The 17,364-nt window shown below is 68.5% G+C and overlaps 3 protein-coding genes across 4 annotated transcripts; all 3 read right to left on the bottom strand.

The window, feature by feature from the left end:
* Positions 1 to 831: 831 nt before the first annotated feature.
* On the bottom strand, positions 832 to 6,178 carry LOC121078102 (alpha-2C adrenergic receptor-like). Its single transcript, XM_040573909.1, has one exon. The coding sequence runs from the start codon at positions 3,691 to 3,693 to the stop codon at positions 2,656 to 2,658; it is 1,038 nt and encodes a 345-aa protein (XP_040429843.1). The 5' UTR covers positions 3,694 to 6,178; the 3' UTR covers positions 832 to 2,655.
* On the bottom strand, positions 4,551 to 8,938 carry SLC34A1 (solute carrier family 34 member 1). Its single transcript, XM_040573921.1, has 10 exons — positions 8,129 to 8,938; positions 7,813 to 7,995; positions 7,501 to 7,629; positions 7,284 to 7,427; positions 7,072 to 7,183; positions 6,795 to 6,990; positions 6,275 to 6,605; positions 5,932 to 6,099; positions 5,180 to 5,568; positions 4,551 to 5,105 (listed from the first exon to the last, which is right to left on the bottom strand). Exons 1-10 carry the CDS (start codon positions 8,430 to 8,432, stop codon positions 4,551 to 4,553), a joined length of 2,511 nt encoding a protein of 836 aa, XP_040429855.1. The 5' UTR covers positions 8,433 to 8,938.
* Positions 8,939 to 10,414: 1,476 nt separating this feature from the next.
* Positions 10,415 to 17,193, bottom strand: RGS14 (regulator of G protein signaling 14). Of its 2 annotated transcripts, XM_040573893.1 has the most exons (15): positions 17,037 to 17,190; positions 15,916 to 15,937; positions 14,763 to 14,917; positions 14,560 to 14,652; positions 13,896 to 14,039; positions 13,656 to 13,805; positions 13,397 to 13,517; positions 13,196 to 13,320; positions 12,930 to 13,127; positions 12,765 to 12,841; positions 12,538 to 12,664; positions 12,229 to 12,310; positions 11,996 to 12,054; positions 11,724 to 11,838; positions 10,415 to 11,519 (listed from the first exon to the last, which is right to left on the bottom strand). In XM_040573893.1, exons 1-15 carry the CDS (start codon positions 17,079 to 17,081, stop codon positions 11,281 to 11,283), a joined length of 1,752 nt encoding a protein of 583 aa, XP_040429827.1. In that variant the 5' UTR covers positions 17,082 to 17,190; the 3' UTR covers positions 10,415 to 11,280. The 2 variants fall into 2 exon arrangements, with proteins under 2 accessions (XP_040429827.1, XP_040429826.1); XM_040573892.1 differs by having other exon boundaries at positions 12,930 to 13,517; positions 17,037 to 17,193.
* Between the last annotated feature and the right edge of the window lie 171 nt (positions 17,194 to 17,364).

The raw sequence follows: 17,364 nt of genomic DNA on the forward strand, positions 1-17,364 counted from the left end.
GAGAGCTGCCACTCTGTGGAGGGGTGGGTGGTGATAGGGGCGTCGCGTAGGGGGCGGGGCTAAGAGGGTATTTATAAGGGGGTGCGGGCACGGGGGGCTGGCACACGGCGGTGGGCGGGTTGCAGGGTGGGTTGGGGGCGGTGTCGCTGTGCACATGTAGGGCGGTGCCAGCTCCGGCCCTGTGCTCAGCCCCACCGGTCAGTGCTTTAGGAAGAGCGTTGGGTTTCTCTTCCAGTTGGCCTGGGTGCTGCCCTGCCGGCTTCTGTCCTGCTGGGGCTCGGTTCTGTGCCCTTTGCGTGCCCTTTTCACGCCCAAGCGCCTTTAGGGCTTGATTAAATGCTGCTCCTGGAGGCTTCTTCCCTCTACTGATATGCTCTAGAAGCCTTTCCTCATGGCGCTTCCGGTAGCAGGGGCTCTTCCCACCCAAGGGAAGCTGCAGTCTGGGAGACCAATCCTGCCCGCTCCCCTCAGTGCCCCCACAAGCACACCGTGAGCTCTGCCCCTGCGTGCTCCCCGTGCTCCTTCCACCCAGGCCCCGTGGCAGGTCTCTCCTCTAGCAGCTCTGCCGGTAGGAGCCAGCCCGGGGCCCCTCTGCTCCGTGCAGGCAGGAAGAGGTTCCTGTTCTCGTTATCTCTCCCGATAACAAGACAAATTGCGCGGGCAGCGAGTGCTTGCGAGGACCTGCAAGGGCCGTGCTCTGCCGCGTCCTCCAGGCTCTGCCCGCGATCGGGCGCTGCAGCGTTTGGCCGTGATCCCCGGCCATAAGAGGAGTGGGGTGTTCTGCCCCGCCGTACTGCGGCGGCGATCTCCCGTGTCAGCCTGCCACGGCGGGATGAGGTCACGCTGAGCGCGTTCTTCTTTTAGAGCTCTTTTCCTTTTAAAGGTGGCATATGCTTATTTTGAGCCGCAGATGCAATGACTTTGTTTTCGTGCGTCTGCACGCTCACCCCTGAAGTGCAGCTTTCAGTTTCCTCCTAGCTGGCATTTTGCAGCACCGCGGGCAGGCGTTGCTGCCCGCAGCACGGTGTCGGAGCACGCACGAGGGTCCCGGTGCCCCCCAGCAGAGCCGGTGGCAGCCCGGCTGGAGGGGGAGAGGGCTGCAAACCCACGCGTGTCACAGCGCAGGGTAATAATTCAAAAATAATCTTGACAAATCAGAGAAACAGCATGACAACACAGGATGCGGTTCAATGCCGACAGGCGCAGGTACTGCACGGGGGCAGGAATAATCGGTGCTCGCAGGGGAATTGTTCTCCCGGCAGTGCCTGTGTCTCAGCAGCTCGCCAGCTGAGCAGAAATAAGGGTCGTGCTGTGGGGGGTAAAGCAGTCCTCGAACAAACTTTGAATGGAAAGGGACATGGAGGGGATGGGGCAGCCTGCTTGGCCTGCCTGCCGTGGGTTGCGATGCGCATCCTGCTGTGTCTCTCCCTGGCTGTGCACCCCTCACGTGCCCTACCCCGGGTATTTTTAGCCGCAAAGTGCTGGTTAATTGTGAAAAGGCGAAAGGCCGGCCGCAGGAGGGGAAGCAGGCAGTGGCGATAGGGGCAGCTCCTTCCGTCCAAACCATGCCAGTGCCGGGCCCGATCCCACAGCATCCCCGTGGGGAGCGGGGCCGTGCCTGGCGCTGGTGCCACACGCCGACCCGACCGGGGCCACCTGCCCCTCACCACCCGAGTGCCCGCATCCCTTGCTGGTCCCCGGGGCTGGCCTGGGGCCGGCGTTCCTCAGGATCCGGCTCCCAGGCGCCGGCGGCTGTTTTTAGCCGAGTGAAAGTTTGATGTTTTGAGATTTTCTATTTTGAGCTGCGAAGCTGGAGAAGTCGAGGCGCCTCTGACCCCTGCGTGTCTGCGCGGAGCAGCGGGGCCGGGCTGGCCTGCCGAGCACGGGCACTGCCCATGGGGGCTGTGGTTGCCCCCGGTCTTCACCCCACAATTACCCCCTCGTGCCCCGGGCCGTGAGGCGGTGTGTTTCTGCATGACCCCATCTCCTGCACTCTCCCAGGAGAGGACGGCCTCTCCTCCTGCAGCGAGATCCCGCTGAAGCCCCCGAACAGGCAGTAGGGTGTCCTGCCCCAGCCCAGCACCCCTCGTGCCCCCATGGCATGGCACAGCTCCGTGCTGGAGAGGACAGCCTGGGGAGCCCTGGTGGAGGCACTGGGCCGGTACTGGGATGCTGTGTGGCACGACCAGCTCAGCCCAGCACCCGTGGTGCTGCCACATGAGGGTTTTGTGTCCCACACAGCAGCCACAGGGTCTGTCCCTGTGCTTTATATGAGGATGCTTGGGGCCAAATGCATGCAGAGGAGCTGGAGTTTGCTTGTTCTTGGGCAAATCCAGCCAGCTCAGGCTGTCCCTGCCTGGTGGGGGTGGCAGGGAGCGCTGGCACTCACCGGAGGTGCCACACGAGTTGTCACCTCTGACGGGTCACCCATGCTGGAAGAGGTGGCAGGGGGAAATGGGACAACCTGGGAGAGGAACAGGGCTGCGTGCCCACAGGGGCAGCTCACCAGGCTCCTGGGAGGCAGACACCAGCCCCGGGCGTGCAATCTGTCCTTTTTTATTCACCCTCCTGCAACATCCTGCATTTCTGAAAGTACCTCGAGGTCAGGATCAGCAGCACAGCCCTCCGTGTCCCAGCTGTCCGTCCTGGGGGGCTCTAGGAGCCGTGCCGGCCAGGGGCTGCCAGGAGCCTGCGGAAAGCGGCGCGGAAATCCCTGTTGAAGACGGTGTAGATGACGGGGTTGAGGCTGCTGTTGCAGTAGCCGATCCAGAAGAAGAAGCTGAAGAGCGGCTTGGAGACGCGGCAGCCCTCCCCGCACACGGCCTCCAGGCTGTAGGTGAAGAAGAAAGGGAACCAGCAGAGCACGAAGGCCCCGATGACCACGGCCAGCACGATGGTGAAGCGCCGCTCCCGCACCCGCACCAGCCGCCGCCGGCACAGCGACACGCTGTGGTGCTGGCTCCGGCGCCGCCGGCCCGGTGCCGCGGCCCAGGACGCCCTCCTGCTCGCCTCCCCGGGGCACGGCGCCGAGCCGCGGCGGGCGGCGAGGACAGCGGCGTTCCTGCGCGTGGTGAGGCGGTAGATGCGGCAGTAGACGGTGACCATGACGAGGCAGGGGGCGAAGAAGGAGGCGACGCAGGAGGCCAGCACGTACCACGTCTCGTCGCTCAGCTCGCACTCCCGCGCCCGCGGCCGGGCCTTGAAGAGGGGCGGCAGGGCCACCAGGGCGGCCGTGGCCCACACGGCCCCGATCATCCCCTTGACGCGGCCGGGGCTGCGCCGCAGGTTGAGCCGGGCCGCCCGGGTGACGGCCCAGTAGCGGTCGAGGCTGATGGCGCAGAGGTGCCCGATGGAGGCCGTGCAGAGCAGCACGTCCAGCGCCAGGTAGAGGCTGCACCACAGGCTGCCGAAGTACCAGTAGCCCATCACCTCGTTGGCCAGCGAGAAGGGCAGGATGAGGACGGCCACCAGGATGTCCGCCGAAGCCAGGGACACCAGGAAGAGGTTCTGCGGGGCACGCAGGGCCCGGCTGGTGGAGACGGCCGCCACCACCAGCGCGTTGCCCACCAGTGTGGCCAGCAGGACGGCGAGGACGGCCAGCAGGATGAGCCCCGTGGCCGCCGGGCCGTGCGGGGGGCTGCCGGCGTGGCTGCCGTTACCGGAGGCATTGGGGAGGGCGCCGGCGGCCTCCATGCTGGCCCGGCCCCAGCCCCTCTGGTGGCTGAATCCCCATGGGGCTGCCCCCCGCTGCGTGCTCCCCGCTCACCGCAGCCTCTCGCCGCTCGGCCCCTCCATCACCGACCGCCCAGGCGTCCTGGCCACCGCGGCTCCTGATCTGACCCGGTCCGGCGGGGCAGAACCGGTGTCCCCCAGCCCGCTGCCTTCGTGCTGTCCCCACAACAGCCGGCAGCGGCTCGGCGGCAGCCCCGCTGGCTCGGGCAGCCCGTTTCGTCCCAGCCCTGGGGAGGAGGGAGGGCGGGAAGCAGGGAGGGAGGGACGGCCGGACGGCTGCTATCTCTGGCAGGAGCCCAAGCATCTGTGGGCAGTGGGAGAAGCAGTTCTTGCCAGTGCTTAAAGAGCTCCGGCCAGGGTCACCGGGAGGGTGGTGGGCTCGTACTGTGGGGCTGGGGCACTGCGCTGTGGTGCTGTGCCAGCATCCTGCTGAGCCCCAACCCACAGCACCTCTCTGGCTGCCCTATGCCGTGTCCAGCTCACCAACACGCTGCCGTGACACTGGGCGATGTGACACCAACCCTGTACCACCGGCTCAGCCCTCTGGGGACGAGGGAGGTGGAGGAAGATGCTTGGTGCTCCCCCAGTGCTGGGCACCCATGCAGCCCCGGGGCAGGCTGCGAGGCTGTGTGTGGGCGATGTACAGACACGGGTGCGGACGGTGGGCGTCCAGCAGGACTTGCAGGGTCAGGAGCTGAAGTCTCACACACCTGGGGCAGGCAGGTGAAGCCTCACACACCTGGGTGCTCGGCCTTTATTAGACACCAGCTGAACGGGGACACTGGAAACCAGCGCAGAGGCCAGGAGCCCGGTACCAACTAGAGGCGGGTGGCGCCGTGCGGGGGCAGGCGGGGGGAGCCCACCCGGACCGCGGGACCCGGCATCTCCTCGGGGTAGGAGAGCGCGGGGTTGTCCAGCCCCAGCCTGGCCTTGTCGCGGGCTGCGCCCTCGCGCTCGTCCCAGCCCTCGGGGCTGCGGCAGCGGTCGGTGCAGCACAGCGCGGCGCGCGTGATGAGGTTGTCGAGCGGCTGCAGCGAGTGCATCCAGGCCGGGAGGAAGTCCCAGGTCTGCAGCCACTTGGGCAGGCGGCCGGGGCTGCGCGCCTGCAGCGCGTTCACCAGGCCCACGAAGAAGAGGAGGCCGAGGAAGGGGGCGCCCACCCCCACCAGCACCCGCCAGCCTGCCATGGAGATGCCGAAGATGAGGGAGGGCAGCAGGAGGAAGCAGACGATGAGGTACAGCACGGCGAACCAGCGGTACTTGGCCGTGCGCTCGCCCAGCGCCTTGGCCATGCGGATGGGCAGGCGGGTGAAGGGCAGCGGGTACCACAGCAGGATGCCGGAGATGTTAAAGAAGAAGTGGCAGAGGGCGATCTGCGGGGACAGCTGCCTCGTCAGCCTGGGCACGGGGGTGTGTGGGCTTCCCCCAGTCCCCCGGCTGCCCGTACCTGGAAGGAGCTGGCCAGCTTGTCCCCCGGGCTGGCCAGGGCGGCCAGGATGGCAGTGGTGGTGGTGCCGATGTTGGAGCCGAGGGTCAGCGGGTAGGCACGCTCAATGCTGATCACCCCCAAGCCTGTGGGACAGGCACCCCATGCCATTGCATCGCCTGCCAGCACCCCGTGCTCTCCATTGGGGGGACAAATCTGAGGACCGCAGCACCCGTGGGCCACCGTGGTGGGGACCAGCAGGTGGCAGGGAACCAGGCTCGGCTGGGACTCACCGATTAGGGGCGTGATGGCCGAGGTGAAGACAGAACTGCTCTGCACGACGAAGGTCATCCCAGCGCCCACCACCATGGCAAAGTACCCGGTGAGCCAGCTGAACGGGTGGGGGAGGTCTGCCATGGCACAGACACGGACACAGAGAGGGGAACATCAGCTGGGAGCAGCCCAAAGCTCCTACACGGTGCTGGGGAGGGAGCTGGGGGGGCAGATGCTGCATATAGGGCCAGGCTTGGGGCAGGCAGGAGGCTGGTGGCCAGGGTGGATGGGGAAGGGGGACGTGGACACCAGGAGGATGTGACAGCCATAAGCAGAGCGGGGAGCAGGTAGGGATGGGGACAGGGGACTTGGGGACCAGGCAGGGCTGGGGGTTAGGGGCAGCCAGGGTTGGGCCTGGGGGTGGCTGGGGGCAGGCAGGGAAGGCTGGAGCAGGTGGGCCCCCATCCCACTCATCCCACGGTGGTCCCCGTCCCACTCACCAGTGTTGATGACCTTCTGGATGGCTTTGGCCACCTGCCCCTTGAGCAGGGAGTTGAGGAGTTTGACCAGGAGGATGAGGCAGGTGCAGAGCACGACGAGGGACCCGGCCAGCAGCACCAGCCCCACGGCCAGGTCCGGCAGCGGCGTGTCCGTGAAGAGGTGCTCACCTGCCCCACAGCACGGCTGGGCGAGGGCCTGGAGCCAGCCCGGCCCCGCTCACAGACCTGCCCCCGCCACACACACACACCCCCAGCCCCAAAACCCCTAGCCCAGCATCTCCCAGCCCTGCCACGCGTCCTGACCCCAGCCCCCTGTGCACCGGCAGCCCCCAGCCCCACTCACACTTCTGCCTGGTGACGTTGTGGAGGCTCTCCATGCTGTTACCGCTGCAGTGGCCAGGGGATGTGCAGTTTGGGGGGGCCCCAAGCCCCCCGGCAGCTGTCTGTAGGGTGAGAGCAGGCTTTAGGTGGCTCCACAGGGCCCACCCCACTCTTTGGGGTGCTTTTGGGGTGGCCAGCATGCTCCCTCCCAGCTCTCCACCCTTCCCAGCCCCATGGCAAGGCCAGGGGCCCCTCACCTGGGGGGGCGCGGGGCCACACCACACGCGGATGAGGCTGCGGTTGCGCAGGCTCTCGTCCCCCGTGGCGATGCCCGTGATCACCGACTTGTCCAGCTGCAACAACACGGCGGAGAGGGCGGTTGGGGGCTGGCAGCACGCCCAGCCTGGGGACATCTTCGCCGTGATGGGGACACCGCTCCCAGGCTTTGAGGCCACCACCACCAAAGGGACAACAGTGCTGGGGGACCACCAGCAGGTTTAAGGACACCGCCCCTGGGGACAGCACGGGCGGCCCGAGGAGACCTGGATGATGAGCTTGGTGAAGGGCTCCGTGATGATCTTGAGCAGGTCGGGGGCGTCCTTCCCGCTGCGGATGTTGAAGGTGGCCACCACCAGGCGGGTGACGTGGTGCAGGTACCCGCTCACCACCTCCAGCGGCAGCAGGACCAGCACGGACAGCCAGTTGAAGCAGTCGTGCACCGTGGCACCGGCGAAAGCCCTGCATGGAGGAGCCCACGTGTGGGCACGGGGCAGCCCCGAGCCCCACCTCGAGCCCCCCCAAGCCCCGAGCAGCTCTCACCGTTTGAACTCGCTGCGGTCACCGGCCTGCATGAGGGCCACGATGGTGTTGGTGACGGAGGTGCCGATGTTGGAGCCCATGATGATGGGGATGGCAGAGCGCACTTCCAGCACTGGGGACAGAGAGACCCGCTAGCCCCACGTGTCCCAGCTCGGGGTGGCCCCCTCCAGCCACCCCGTCCCCCAGCCTCGGCTCCCAGCGAGCGCACTCACGCCCCGAGGAGACCATGCTGACGATGATGGAGGTGGAGGTGGAGGAGCTCTGCACCAACACAGTCACCAGGATGCCCACCACAAGCCCGGCCACGGGGTTGGAGAGGATGGCGTTGTCCTTGAAGATGTCCCCGGCCACCTTGCCTGTGAGAGAGCGCAAGCAGCAGGGTGCCGGAGCAGCAGTGCCGCCGGCTGCCCGCTGCCCCCGTGGCCGTACCTCCGGCCAGCTGGAAGGCAGAGCTGAGCACGTCCAGGGAGCAGACGAAGAGGTACAGGAAGCCGAACATCAGGGGCACCTTGAGAAGGGAGACACAGATGGACTGGACCCTCGCCCAGCACCCCAGCTCTGCGCAAGACAAGAGGAAGTGTTAAACGCCGGCCGCGTGTCCCCGTGCCCGGCTGTGCCACCGGTCCCCAGGTCCCCTCCGCCTCCCTCTGCTCTGCCCGCAGCACCCCGGGGTGCCGAGCATCTTCCACGCCGGGTGCTCTGGTTGAGGTGCTCCGTGCCGGGGTGCTGCGGGGACCTCACCTGGCTTCTGCAGCTCGTCCAAGCCCAGCCGGGGCCCCTGCCAGGGCAGCGCGTCCAGCTCGTAGCGCTCCATGCCCTCCACCAGCCTCCCCGGGGAGCCGGGGCGCAGGAAGCCATGGTCAGGGCAAGTCACCGTGCTCACGGCGAAGGGGCAGGCGTGGGCACCCGGCAGCCTGTGCAGAGCTGGGGAGAGGTGGCACCCACGTTATGGCCCCGTCTTTGGAGGGTGCCAGGCAGGGACCCTGCCCGGCACGTGGAAGCGGAGCTGAGCTCTGCAGGGTGAGGAGGAGGAGGAGGAGGGGGAGGAAGGACCTACCTGGGGGGCTGGGGCAGTAGGCGAACTGGGGCCCGTGCACCACCCTTCCTCCCCGCACCGGGCAGCGGGGCATGGCCGGGCTCTCCCTCCGGTACGGCAGCATCGCTCTGGGTGACTCTGAGCACAAGCAGCCACACGTCACCGCGGCGGAGCCATGGCTGCACCGCTCCGACAGCCACCTCCCCAGCACGCTGCAGGCAGCCACGCAGTGGTGGCACCTCCAAGGAGCACCATCCCCGTGGTCCCCTCGGCCGCCAGCTGCCACCGTGCCACCCCCAGGGCTCCCGCAGGGAAAGCAGCCCATGGGATGGGGTCAGCTGGTGGGCATGGGGCAGGGAGATGGGAACAGCCAGGTCCCGCCCCATCGGGGCCACCAGCAGCCGGTCCTGCCCCGGGGCCCTGCTCACCTGGGGCTGGCCAAGCAGTCAGGGCAGTGCCATGTCCTCATGCCACATCCACGCGTCCCTCTGGCAAAGTGGCCCGCGGGGCACGGGGGCCCTTTATATGCACGCCAAGAGCAAAGTCTAAGGAGCCCAGCGTTGCCCCTCGCCTCTGCTTGCCACTCACCTCCTCCCCAGAAATTCCTGCAGTTAATGGGTAACCCCGTGACAGCCCACGTCAGCCGCGGCCTGGGGTGGGATGGGGCACGCGCCCCCGGGGTCCGGTGCCCCCAGGACGCCCCACGTATCCCACCTCGCCTGCCCGGGGCTCTGCATCGCCCCGTGCTCCTGGGGCCGTGCTGGAGCCCTGGTCCTGTGGGGTGGCCACTGATGTGGCCTCAGCACCGTGTGCTTCATCCTACGTGGGAGAGGAGGAGGAGGAGGAGGAGAAGGAGGAGGAGGAGGTGTCGCTGCTGGAGGTGAGGCCATGCGCGCATCCTCCATCCTCGCAGCCACCCGAGCATCACCCACCAGGGGCCCGGCTCTGCTGTCCTGGCTGAGTGCGGTGGCAGCGGTCGCACCAGCATCGTGGCAGGGTCCTGCTGGCAGGACAGGCACCAGGGTGGTCTCCATGTCACCGGCGATGGTGGCACACAGCTGCAGGGACCGCTGCTGCTCAGCGTGTGCGGTGCGGGGCCGGGCGGGCGGGGAGCGGTGCCAGCGCTGCCGTCACCGCCGCCCCGCTGCCGTTTATCATTACCCCGTGTATGCACCTCCGGCCAAGTTTCCATCCACCCACGAGGTGCCCGGCCAGCGCGTGCCCATGGCAGCCGAGGGGAGAGCTGGGGCCAAAGGTCCCTGGGGTGGCTGCTGCTGTCAGGCGGGGTGCAGAGGGGCCACACGGCCGTGCCACCTCCGTTCTTCTGGGGCTTGGAGGTGGATGCCAGGAGCCGGCACCGCTGGGTCCTGCTGGTGCCCGTGAGCGCGTCGTTGTGCCGCAAGCCGTGCCCACCGGGGCGTGGAGCACTGCGTGACCCTGGCCTGGGTCAGGCTGGCAGCACACGCTGCTCCCTGGGCGCTGCGGGGACCGAGGGACGTGCGTGGTGCTGGACAAGGGTACCCCAGTCCTGCCTGGGACCCAGCTTGGGGGCAGAGCTTCATCCCCATCGCCTCGTGCCATGCCGAATCCAGAGGGGACAGTGCCATCCATGTGCTGGTATTAGTGTGATGAGGATGTGCCCCTAAGCCACGGCTCACAGAGTAATTTGTCAACTCCCTACCCCAAAAAAGCCAGGCATGAAGGTTTTACAGGCACAAGGGGAGACCCCTCAGGTACCTGGGATGCTGGCAGTGCCTGGGGACAGTCCATGGCTAAGGCAGCCTAGGGACCCCCTGGAGTTTACCAGGTTACACACCCAGGAGCAGCCACTGCACGGGAGGTGCGCGGCCTCTCCGGGGTAAAAGGGCCGTGGGGGTCCCTCCAGCCAGGGGGTGCAGCCTGGGACCACCCCGCAGCCCCCATGCCCGGCCGGTGGCCGCGTGTGCCCTGTCCCTGGGGGCTGCGGTGGCCGCTGCCCGGCTGCCCCCGCAATCATTAACCCGCGAGGCCCTGGCAGCTCGGGCTGTCACTCATTGACAGGCTCGGGGCTGAAGTCCTACCACCCTGTGGTGTGCCCTACACCACCAGTGGGGCTGGGAAATGGGGCTGCTGGCGCTGCCCCTTCCCGCGGGCAGGGCGGCACAGCTGGGGGCTGCGCGGCCACTGGCAGGGGTGTGGGGGCTGGCCCTGAGGGGCTTTGTGGGGTAGTTGGGGCGCAGGGAGGTGATGGCACCAGAAACATCCCTTGGCCACCCCTGGGCATGGCCCGGCTCCCCGGCAGGGCAGGAAGGAAGGCGACGGAAGCGCTTCCAGGCAATGCTCTTTATTTCCCCCGGTTTCACACCATGGACAGGACCGAGCAGCACCACGGAGACACACGAGGGCTCTGTGCCAGCCCTGGGGGCCGGCCCGGGGGCTGTGCTCCCCCCCAGGAGGCTGCCCTGGGCCACCCCTCTGCCTCTGGCCGGGCAGCGGGGACCGAGCGGTGGCCCAGGGCGCAGCCAGGTCTGGCCGCGCGGGCAGGCTGGGCACTTCGGGGACCTGGCAGCACCCAGGGCAGGCTGAGATGCTCAGCACCCAGAGGTGCTGCGCTGCTCCGGTGCCTCCAACACGGGGCAAGCCTGGCCCCGAGGGCTGAGAGCCCACTGCCCCAGCAGGGACAGGGCAGGGGGCCATTTCAGCAGCTCCCCATGCAGGGTCTTGCCATGGGAACCCACTGCCGGGATGGGGCTAGATCCATCCCCACCCGCTCTCCCGTCCCTGCCTGCCCATGGCACGGGGGCCCAGGGCTGCCCTGCCCTGCCACCCCATCCACCCACATCCTCTCCATCCCGCACGCCCTTCAGCTGGCAGGCTGCTTCCCGGGGGGCCGTGCCAGCCTGGCGCAAGCAGGATTCACCCCGAGGCAGCCCTGCCCCAGGCAGGGGAGGCAGAAGCACCGGGCAGGGCAGTGCCAGGCGTGCGCGGGACGCTGCCGAGTGCTTTGCAGCGGGGGGTTCAAACTATGTACAGGACTCCCTGGACGTGCACCGGGACGTGGCCCCACCGAGGGGCACGGCAGCTGCTCAACCACTCACAGCAACACGACACGAGTTTGGGACAGGACGTGGACGAATCTGCGGTCCGGGCAGTGTCGGCGGCGCCAGGCGCTGGGTGCGGGCGTGGGGCAGGGCTCACCGGGGCTCCTGCTCGACCGCGGGCTGAGCCGGCGCGGGCTCCTCGGCGGGGCCGGGGTGGTTGTTCCCCTCGGATCCCGGGTGAGGGGCGCTGGGCTGATCGGAGCCCCCGCAGGCACTGCCGTCCTGCCCCGGCAGCTGGAGAAAGTCAGGCAGCACCAGGTCCTCCTTGGAGAGCAGGCCCCGCTGGTCGTTGGCCCGGCAGCTCTGGGCACGGTTCAGCAGCTCCACCAGCCCTGGGGGAAAAGCAGGACACGCACCTCAGCCCGGCACCGCCACCCGCTCCTAAATGCCTCGGCCTGATGTGACCCCAAACGCAGCACCCACAGCCCCTCCATGGGACCCTGCACCCACAGGACCTCATGCAGTGGGGACCCCGCTCCCCTCACCACCCTGTGTTTTGCCCTGGTCCCGTGGGTTTTGGGCGCACCGGCTCTCACCTTCCAGGTCGTAGGTGCGGCGGTTCAGGTTGGTGGCAGCCAAGGACCGGGACCTGCAGGAGGAGGAGGGCATCCCCCACGGCGCGTCGGCCTCCGCTCCCGTCGGGCTTCCCTCCTGCGGCGAGCGGCCAAGCTCAGCACCGGGGCAGGGAGGCAGCGCTCCCCCAGCCCGCGGCAGCCTGCTCCTGCCCCTGCAGCGGGCACCCCTACCCCACGGCACCCCCGCAGCCCGGGGCATCTCCCCTCCTGAGCAGGGAGGATCTGGGACTCACCTCGCTGCGGAGCGGGGAGGGGGCGGCCGCAGCCTCGGCGCTCTCTGTCACTCTCATGTCTGCAATGTATAGAGGAGCAGGGCTCAGCACCGCTGTCCTGGCTCGTGACAGGACAGAGCCCATGCAAGGAGCAGGAGCCGTGGCCAGCAGAAAGCAGCCCGGCCCCGTGAGCAGGATGGGCTCAGGGGGCTGGCACAGCTCGGGGGAGTGACATGGCTGTCCCCAGACGTTACCTGCTGGCGTTTCCAGGACGAGTTTCTGCGCAGCCACCGTGCTAACCAGCTTCTCTAGGTCCAGCGCTGCCGACTCACCTTGCTGCAACGGGGAACCCCAGTGTCACACCGGTGTGACACGGCGCGTGGCAAGGGCGGCCGGGCGGAGAGCCCATGACACCGGCATCAGAGCTCGCTGGTCACAGCCCCGCCAGGTCAGGGGCTGCCCGGCATACAGCACGCCCACCCAATGCTGCCCATCTCAGCCTGGATCGCTGACCCCCACCCCGCCGGACCCCCCGGCCCAGTGCCGTGGCTGGCAGCCCTCACCCGCCGCAGCAGCACCAGCTCCACGTTGACGCCGTATTTGCCCAGCACGGGCTGCAGCGCTTCCCGGATGCGCTTGGTGGACTTGGCCGTGATGCGGATGGTCTTGCTCAGGGAGGAGATTTCCAGGCTGCGGGGAGGAAGAAGACGCGAGAAGTGTCAGCGGCTCTGCAGGGAGGTTGGGGGGATGATGTGGACTGGAAGGCATTAATTGGGAAAACAGCACTCACTCAAAGCTGATCCTGTTCTCCAGCTTCACCTCCTGGTCTGCCAGCACGCAGCACTCCTGGTCCAGCACCAACGCTTTCTGCAAGAGCCAACGCGTCAGCATGCTCCTGGCACGGGCACATCCATGCCGCGCCAGCCCCGCTGCCCGGAGCCCCCCTGCCCCGTACCTGCTCGTTGCCCACGAGGTACACCTTGATGTCGGGGAGGCTGAAGCCGCGCTTCTCGCATATCCCAGCCAGCATGTCGCGGATGGAGAGGCCGGGCCGCACAGCGGCCAGCGAGGCCGTGCCGTCGGGCAGGTAGACGCAGCAGTACTTGGTGGGCTTGGCCTCGGCCTCGCTGCCCCCCAGGCTCTTGCGATGGCCCTGCGGGACGGGAGAGCCGCCATCAGCAGGGCCGGTGGCGGCGCGGGGCCGGCGCGGCGAGGACTCACCTCCGTCCAGGGGCTGGCGGCCGTGCTGGCCGAGGAGAGGAAGCCCAGGTCCAGGCTGGCGGAGGAGTTGAGGGAGCCCTGGGACTCTCTCCACAGCACGGCGCTTCCACCGCCTTCTCCCCCGTCTAGGACAAACAGACACCCGTGGATGGGGACGGCGTGGGGACGGGGCTGTCCCCAGCTGCCCTACACGGTGCCTACCTGCCCAGGAGGGCTCCCGTCGCTCGCCCTTGCGGAAGGAGCGGCGGGGGCTGCGGGTGGCCCCGCTGCCGGCCGTCTCCACGCCGAGAGGCAGGGACTTCCCCAGCTTCAGCTTCGACTTCTGGAGTGAGGAGAGGAGGCTCAGCCTCCGTCCCCCACCACGTCTCTGTCATCAGCCCGCGGGCGGGCTTGTGACACGGTGGGGACGGTGACCGGCCCCAGGATGGGTCTGTGTCCGCCCCCTTTGCATCCCGCTCACCTTGCTGAGGTCTGGGGGGGGGCTGCTGCTGCGGGAGTGGGGCCGCAGGTCTGGCAGGGGCTGCCCCTGGCTCTCGGCCCTCAGGCAGGCTTGGTAGAGGGGGGACTTCACAAAGCGCGTGTAGCTGTCGAACTTCATCAGGTTAAAGATCTGCGAGAGGAGGAGGTGCCCGCTCAGCGCCCCAGCCCACGGCTCCCCGGGGGGCTGCTGGAGCGGGGCTGGGGGGGGGGATTGTCTCACCTGGAGCTGCTGGAGGCGGAACATGTCTGGGGAGGGGGTGGCCAGCATTTCCTCCCCGATCCAGGCCTGCCTGTCGATGTTGACGGGACTCACCGAGTGGCTGGAGAGGAACTCATCGTAGATCCGCCGTGCCTCCTGCGCCAGCTGGGAGCGGGGGTCAGGATGGGGCCAGGAGCCCCCTCCCCTCCCCTCCGAGCCCCTGAGCACTGGGCCAAGTCCCCACCAGGGCCACCTCACAGCTGGGGGACCGGCATTGGCCCCACATCCAGCCCCGAGCTCTGGGCACAATGTGACGCTCTCTCCATGAAGGTACAACCTGCTGGAGGAGCCACCTGGCCCTGTCCCCACACCCCCGGTCCCACTCCCTGCCCTGCATCTCTTTTTTTCCCCAGCCCTGGTCCTGGCAGCAGCACCCTCCCTCCTCTTGCAGCCCCAAGGGTGGAGAGGCACAGCCTGCCCCACGGGACGGGCAGCCTTGGCTGTGGCTCTTCAGATGCGCGCCGCATCCATCCCCTTGTCCTGACCAGAAGAGACCCCAACCTCCTGTACCGGGAGTCCACTGGGACCCTGCACACAGCACCCGGGGACACAGTGACGTGGCTGCCACCTCCCTCTCTCTGTCCACATCCCCCGGGTGACGCAGCCTCAGCTGCAGGGCTGGTACCTGCTGCGTGTCGCTGGCCGGGATCTGCTGGAAGCGCTCGCATGCCTGCCAGAAGTAGACGTTCTCGGCGCTGAACTCCTTCTTGAGGAACTCCTGGGGGGCAGAGAGCTGCTGGCCCGGCTGCACCCGGTGTGTGGGATGCTCGAGGCCAGGATGGCTGCCGCGGCCGGCGTGGGGAGCGGGGTCGGGGCTGCGGCACTCACGGTGAAGTAGGTGACGGCCACGCGGTCCTGCAGCAGCGTCTCAAAGGACTCTGCCCAGCTGCCCACAGAGCCGTGTGCGGAGCTGCACGTGGTCTGCGGGGCGGGCAGGCTGTTCACGCTGTGGTTGCTGCCCCGGGCCCTGGAGGCGTTTAATTCTGGGAGAGAGAAAGGCTCAGGCCCGGCTGCTGGGCATCGCGGCCGCCCTGCCTGGGGGCACGCGCGGCCGGGGCTAAGTTAGCCCCGAGGTGCCCGCCGCCCCCCGTGTCTGCCCCAAGTTCATCTGCCCCGTCCTGGCTGCCCTGCGCCTGCGAGGTGTCGGGGTGGGAGCACGAGGAGCCGAGCTGCTGCTCCGTGCATCGCAGCATCGCCAGCAGACCAGCGCCGTGATGGCACAGCGCCGTGATGGCACAGCGCCGTGATGGCACAGCGCCGTGATGGCACAGCCGACACCTTCCGGCGTGACAGCACTCCCTCCCGGTGACAGCACTCCCTCCCGGGGCTGTCACCGTCACTCCACGTGTGACTCATCTCCCAGGGGAACAAAGCAGCTGGTGGGGAAGGCGCCCAGCGGGGAGGGGAAGCAGAAGGGCAGGGGGACGAGGGGCAGGCGGCGAGGAGGGTGGGTGTGGGGCTCCTCTGGCACTATGACCACGCTTGCACCTCGATTCCCTTCTCTGCTTCTGGGTCCCTGGCCACTGGGGGCACAGAAATGGTCCGTCCTGGCCTTAAAGGAAGCCGAGGGGAACAGAGACGACTGCATTCACATGCAGCCCTCCTCCTAAAAGAGGGAAGTCCCCACGGCCAGCCAGCTCCTGATCGGGTCTGACTGGTGACAACGGGGAGCAGAGGGCCACTTGCCAGCGGAGGTCGGGGCGCACAGGAGGGGTCTCCCGGCAGAGCCAGCGGGAGGGGGGCAGCGTCCCCGTGGCTCCCCAGCAGAGGAGGCAGGTCGCTGCTCTGCTCCCTGCCCTTCTTGTTCTGCCCAAGGCGAGGCATGACTTGGCAAACAGACAGCCTCCCCTCGGAGCTACCGGGCTCTGCGTGACCCAGCCAGCACCGCAGCTTCCAGCACCCAGGGCCCCATCCGAGCAGGGGGGGCCGGGCACGGCGGGGCTTCCCCCTCCCCGGGTGACGATGCGAGGAGCAGCCTTACCTCCATCCGACACGGCCGGGCCCTGTGGGGTGGAGAGGAGAGGTGTGAGGGAGGGCAAGCAGCTGGAGCGAGGGGCCGAGCCGCCGGCAAACACCGCCCTGCCGTTATCTGGGGCTGCTGCCCCGTGGCGGGGGCAGGACGTGGGGCTCCCCCCAGCACAGCGAGCAGCCGCGAGCGCTCACAGCGAGCACGCAGACTTTCTCTCACTGGGCTCAGCGATGGGGAAAGGGCAGATGCTATCGGCCACAACCCTGCTGCTACCACCCCGCAGCTACCCCGGGGAGAAGAGAAGCAGCCTCCCCGGCACAGGAAGAGGAGGGGAGGAGGGGAGGGAAGGAAGGAGAACCACAGCCCCAGGCAGACAAACTGCTCGCTGCCTCGGGGCCTGGGGCTACGGGAGAGCCAGCACCCAGGAGCGGGCACCGCCGGGTCCCGCAGCATCCCCCTGGGCTGCCCCAGGCACCTCCCTTGGGGACGTGGCACCTCGGGGATATGAGCAGAGCCCGCACGGGGCGTGCCGGCCGCCCACCGCCCTCCTGGGCCACCCTGGAGCCGTGCCCTGGGCCTGGCCAGCCGGTGTCCCCCCAGGGCCACGCACCCCAGCCTGCCCTGCAGCCCCCAGCCCAGCCCCACGCATCCCAGCCCCCCCTTGCCTCCTACCCCGGCCCCACAACGTGCCCCCTGCCCCCTGGTAGCCCACCCCCATACCCCTGCCGTGCCCCCTATGGCAGCCCCGCACCTCCCGGCCCTGTTCGTCCATCTCTGGCCCCACAGCCCCACCTCGCCCCATTCTTGCTCTTCCCCATCCATCCCTGGTACACACCCCAGACTCCCCGGCCCTAAACTGCCCAGCCCCACACTCCCCGGCCCTAAACTCCCCGGCCCTAAACTGCCCAGCCCCAAACTCCCCAGCCCCAAACTCCCCAGCCCCACATCACCCAGCCCCACACATCTCTACCCACCCATCCCAGCAGCGCATCCTCACCCCAGCCCCACACGCCCCAACCCCACGGCCCCTCCTGCCCCATCCCCAGCCCCCCCCAGCCCCGTGCCCACCGCCGGCACCCCCGGAGCGGCTCCTCCCGGTCCCGGTCCCCGTTACCGGTGCCGGCGGCACTCACCATGCGCCCGTTGTGGACCAGCAGCAGCTTGCCCTTGCCCTGCATCCCTGGCACGGCCCGGCCCGGCCCGGCCCCGGCGGGCTACCGGCTCTGCCCGGAGCCCCGCAGCATCCCCGCCCGGCGGCGCGGCGCGGCCGGCCCGGCCCTCCCGGCACCCCCGGCACCGCCGGCACTGCCGCTTTCGGCTGCCACAGGAAATGTCGCCATGGGAACCGAGACCGCAGCCGGGGGGGAGCGGAGCCGCCCTCCCGACGCCGCCACCGGTAACGGGACCGGCTCCGGGACCGGCTCCGGGACCGGCATCCGGAACGGCACCGGGAACGGGACC

The sequence above is a fragment of the Cygnus olor genome, chromosome 14 (genome assembly GCF_009769625.2).
Source record: "Cygnus olor isolate bCygOlo1 chromosome 14, bCygOlo1.pri.v2, whole genome shotgun sequence".
Taxonomy (NCBI): Eukaryota; Metazoa; Chordata; class Aves; order Anseriformes; family Anatidae; genus Cygnus; species Cygnus olor.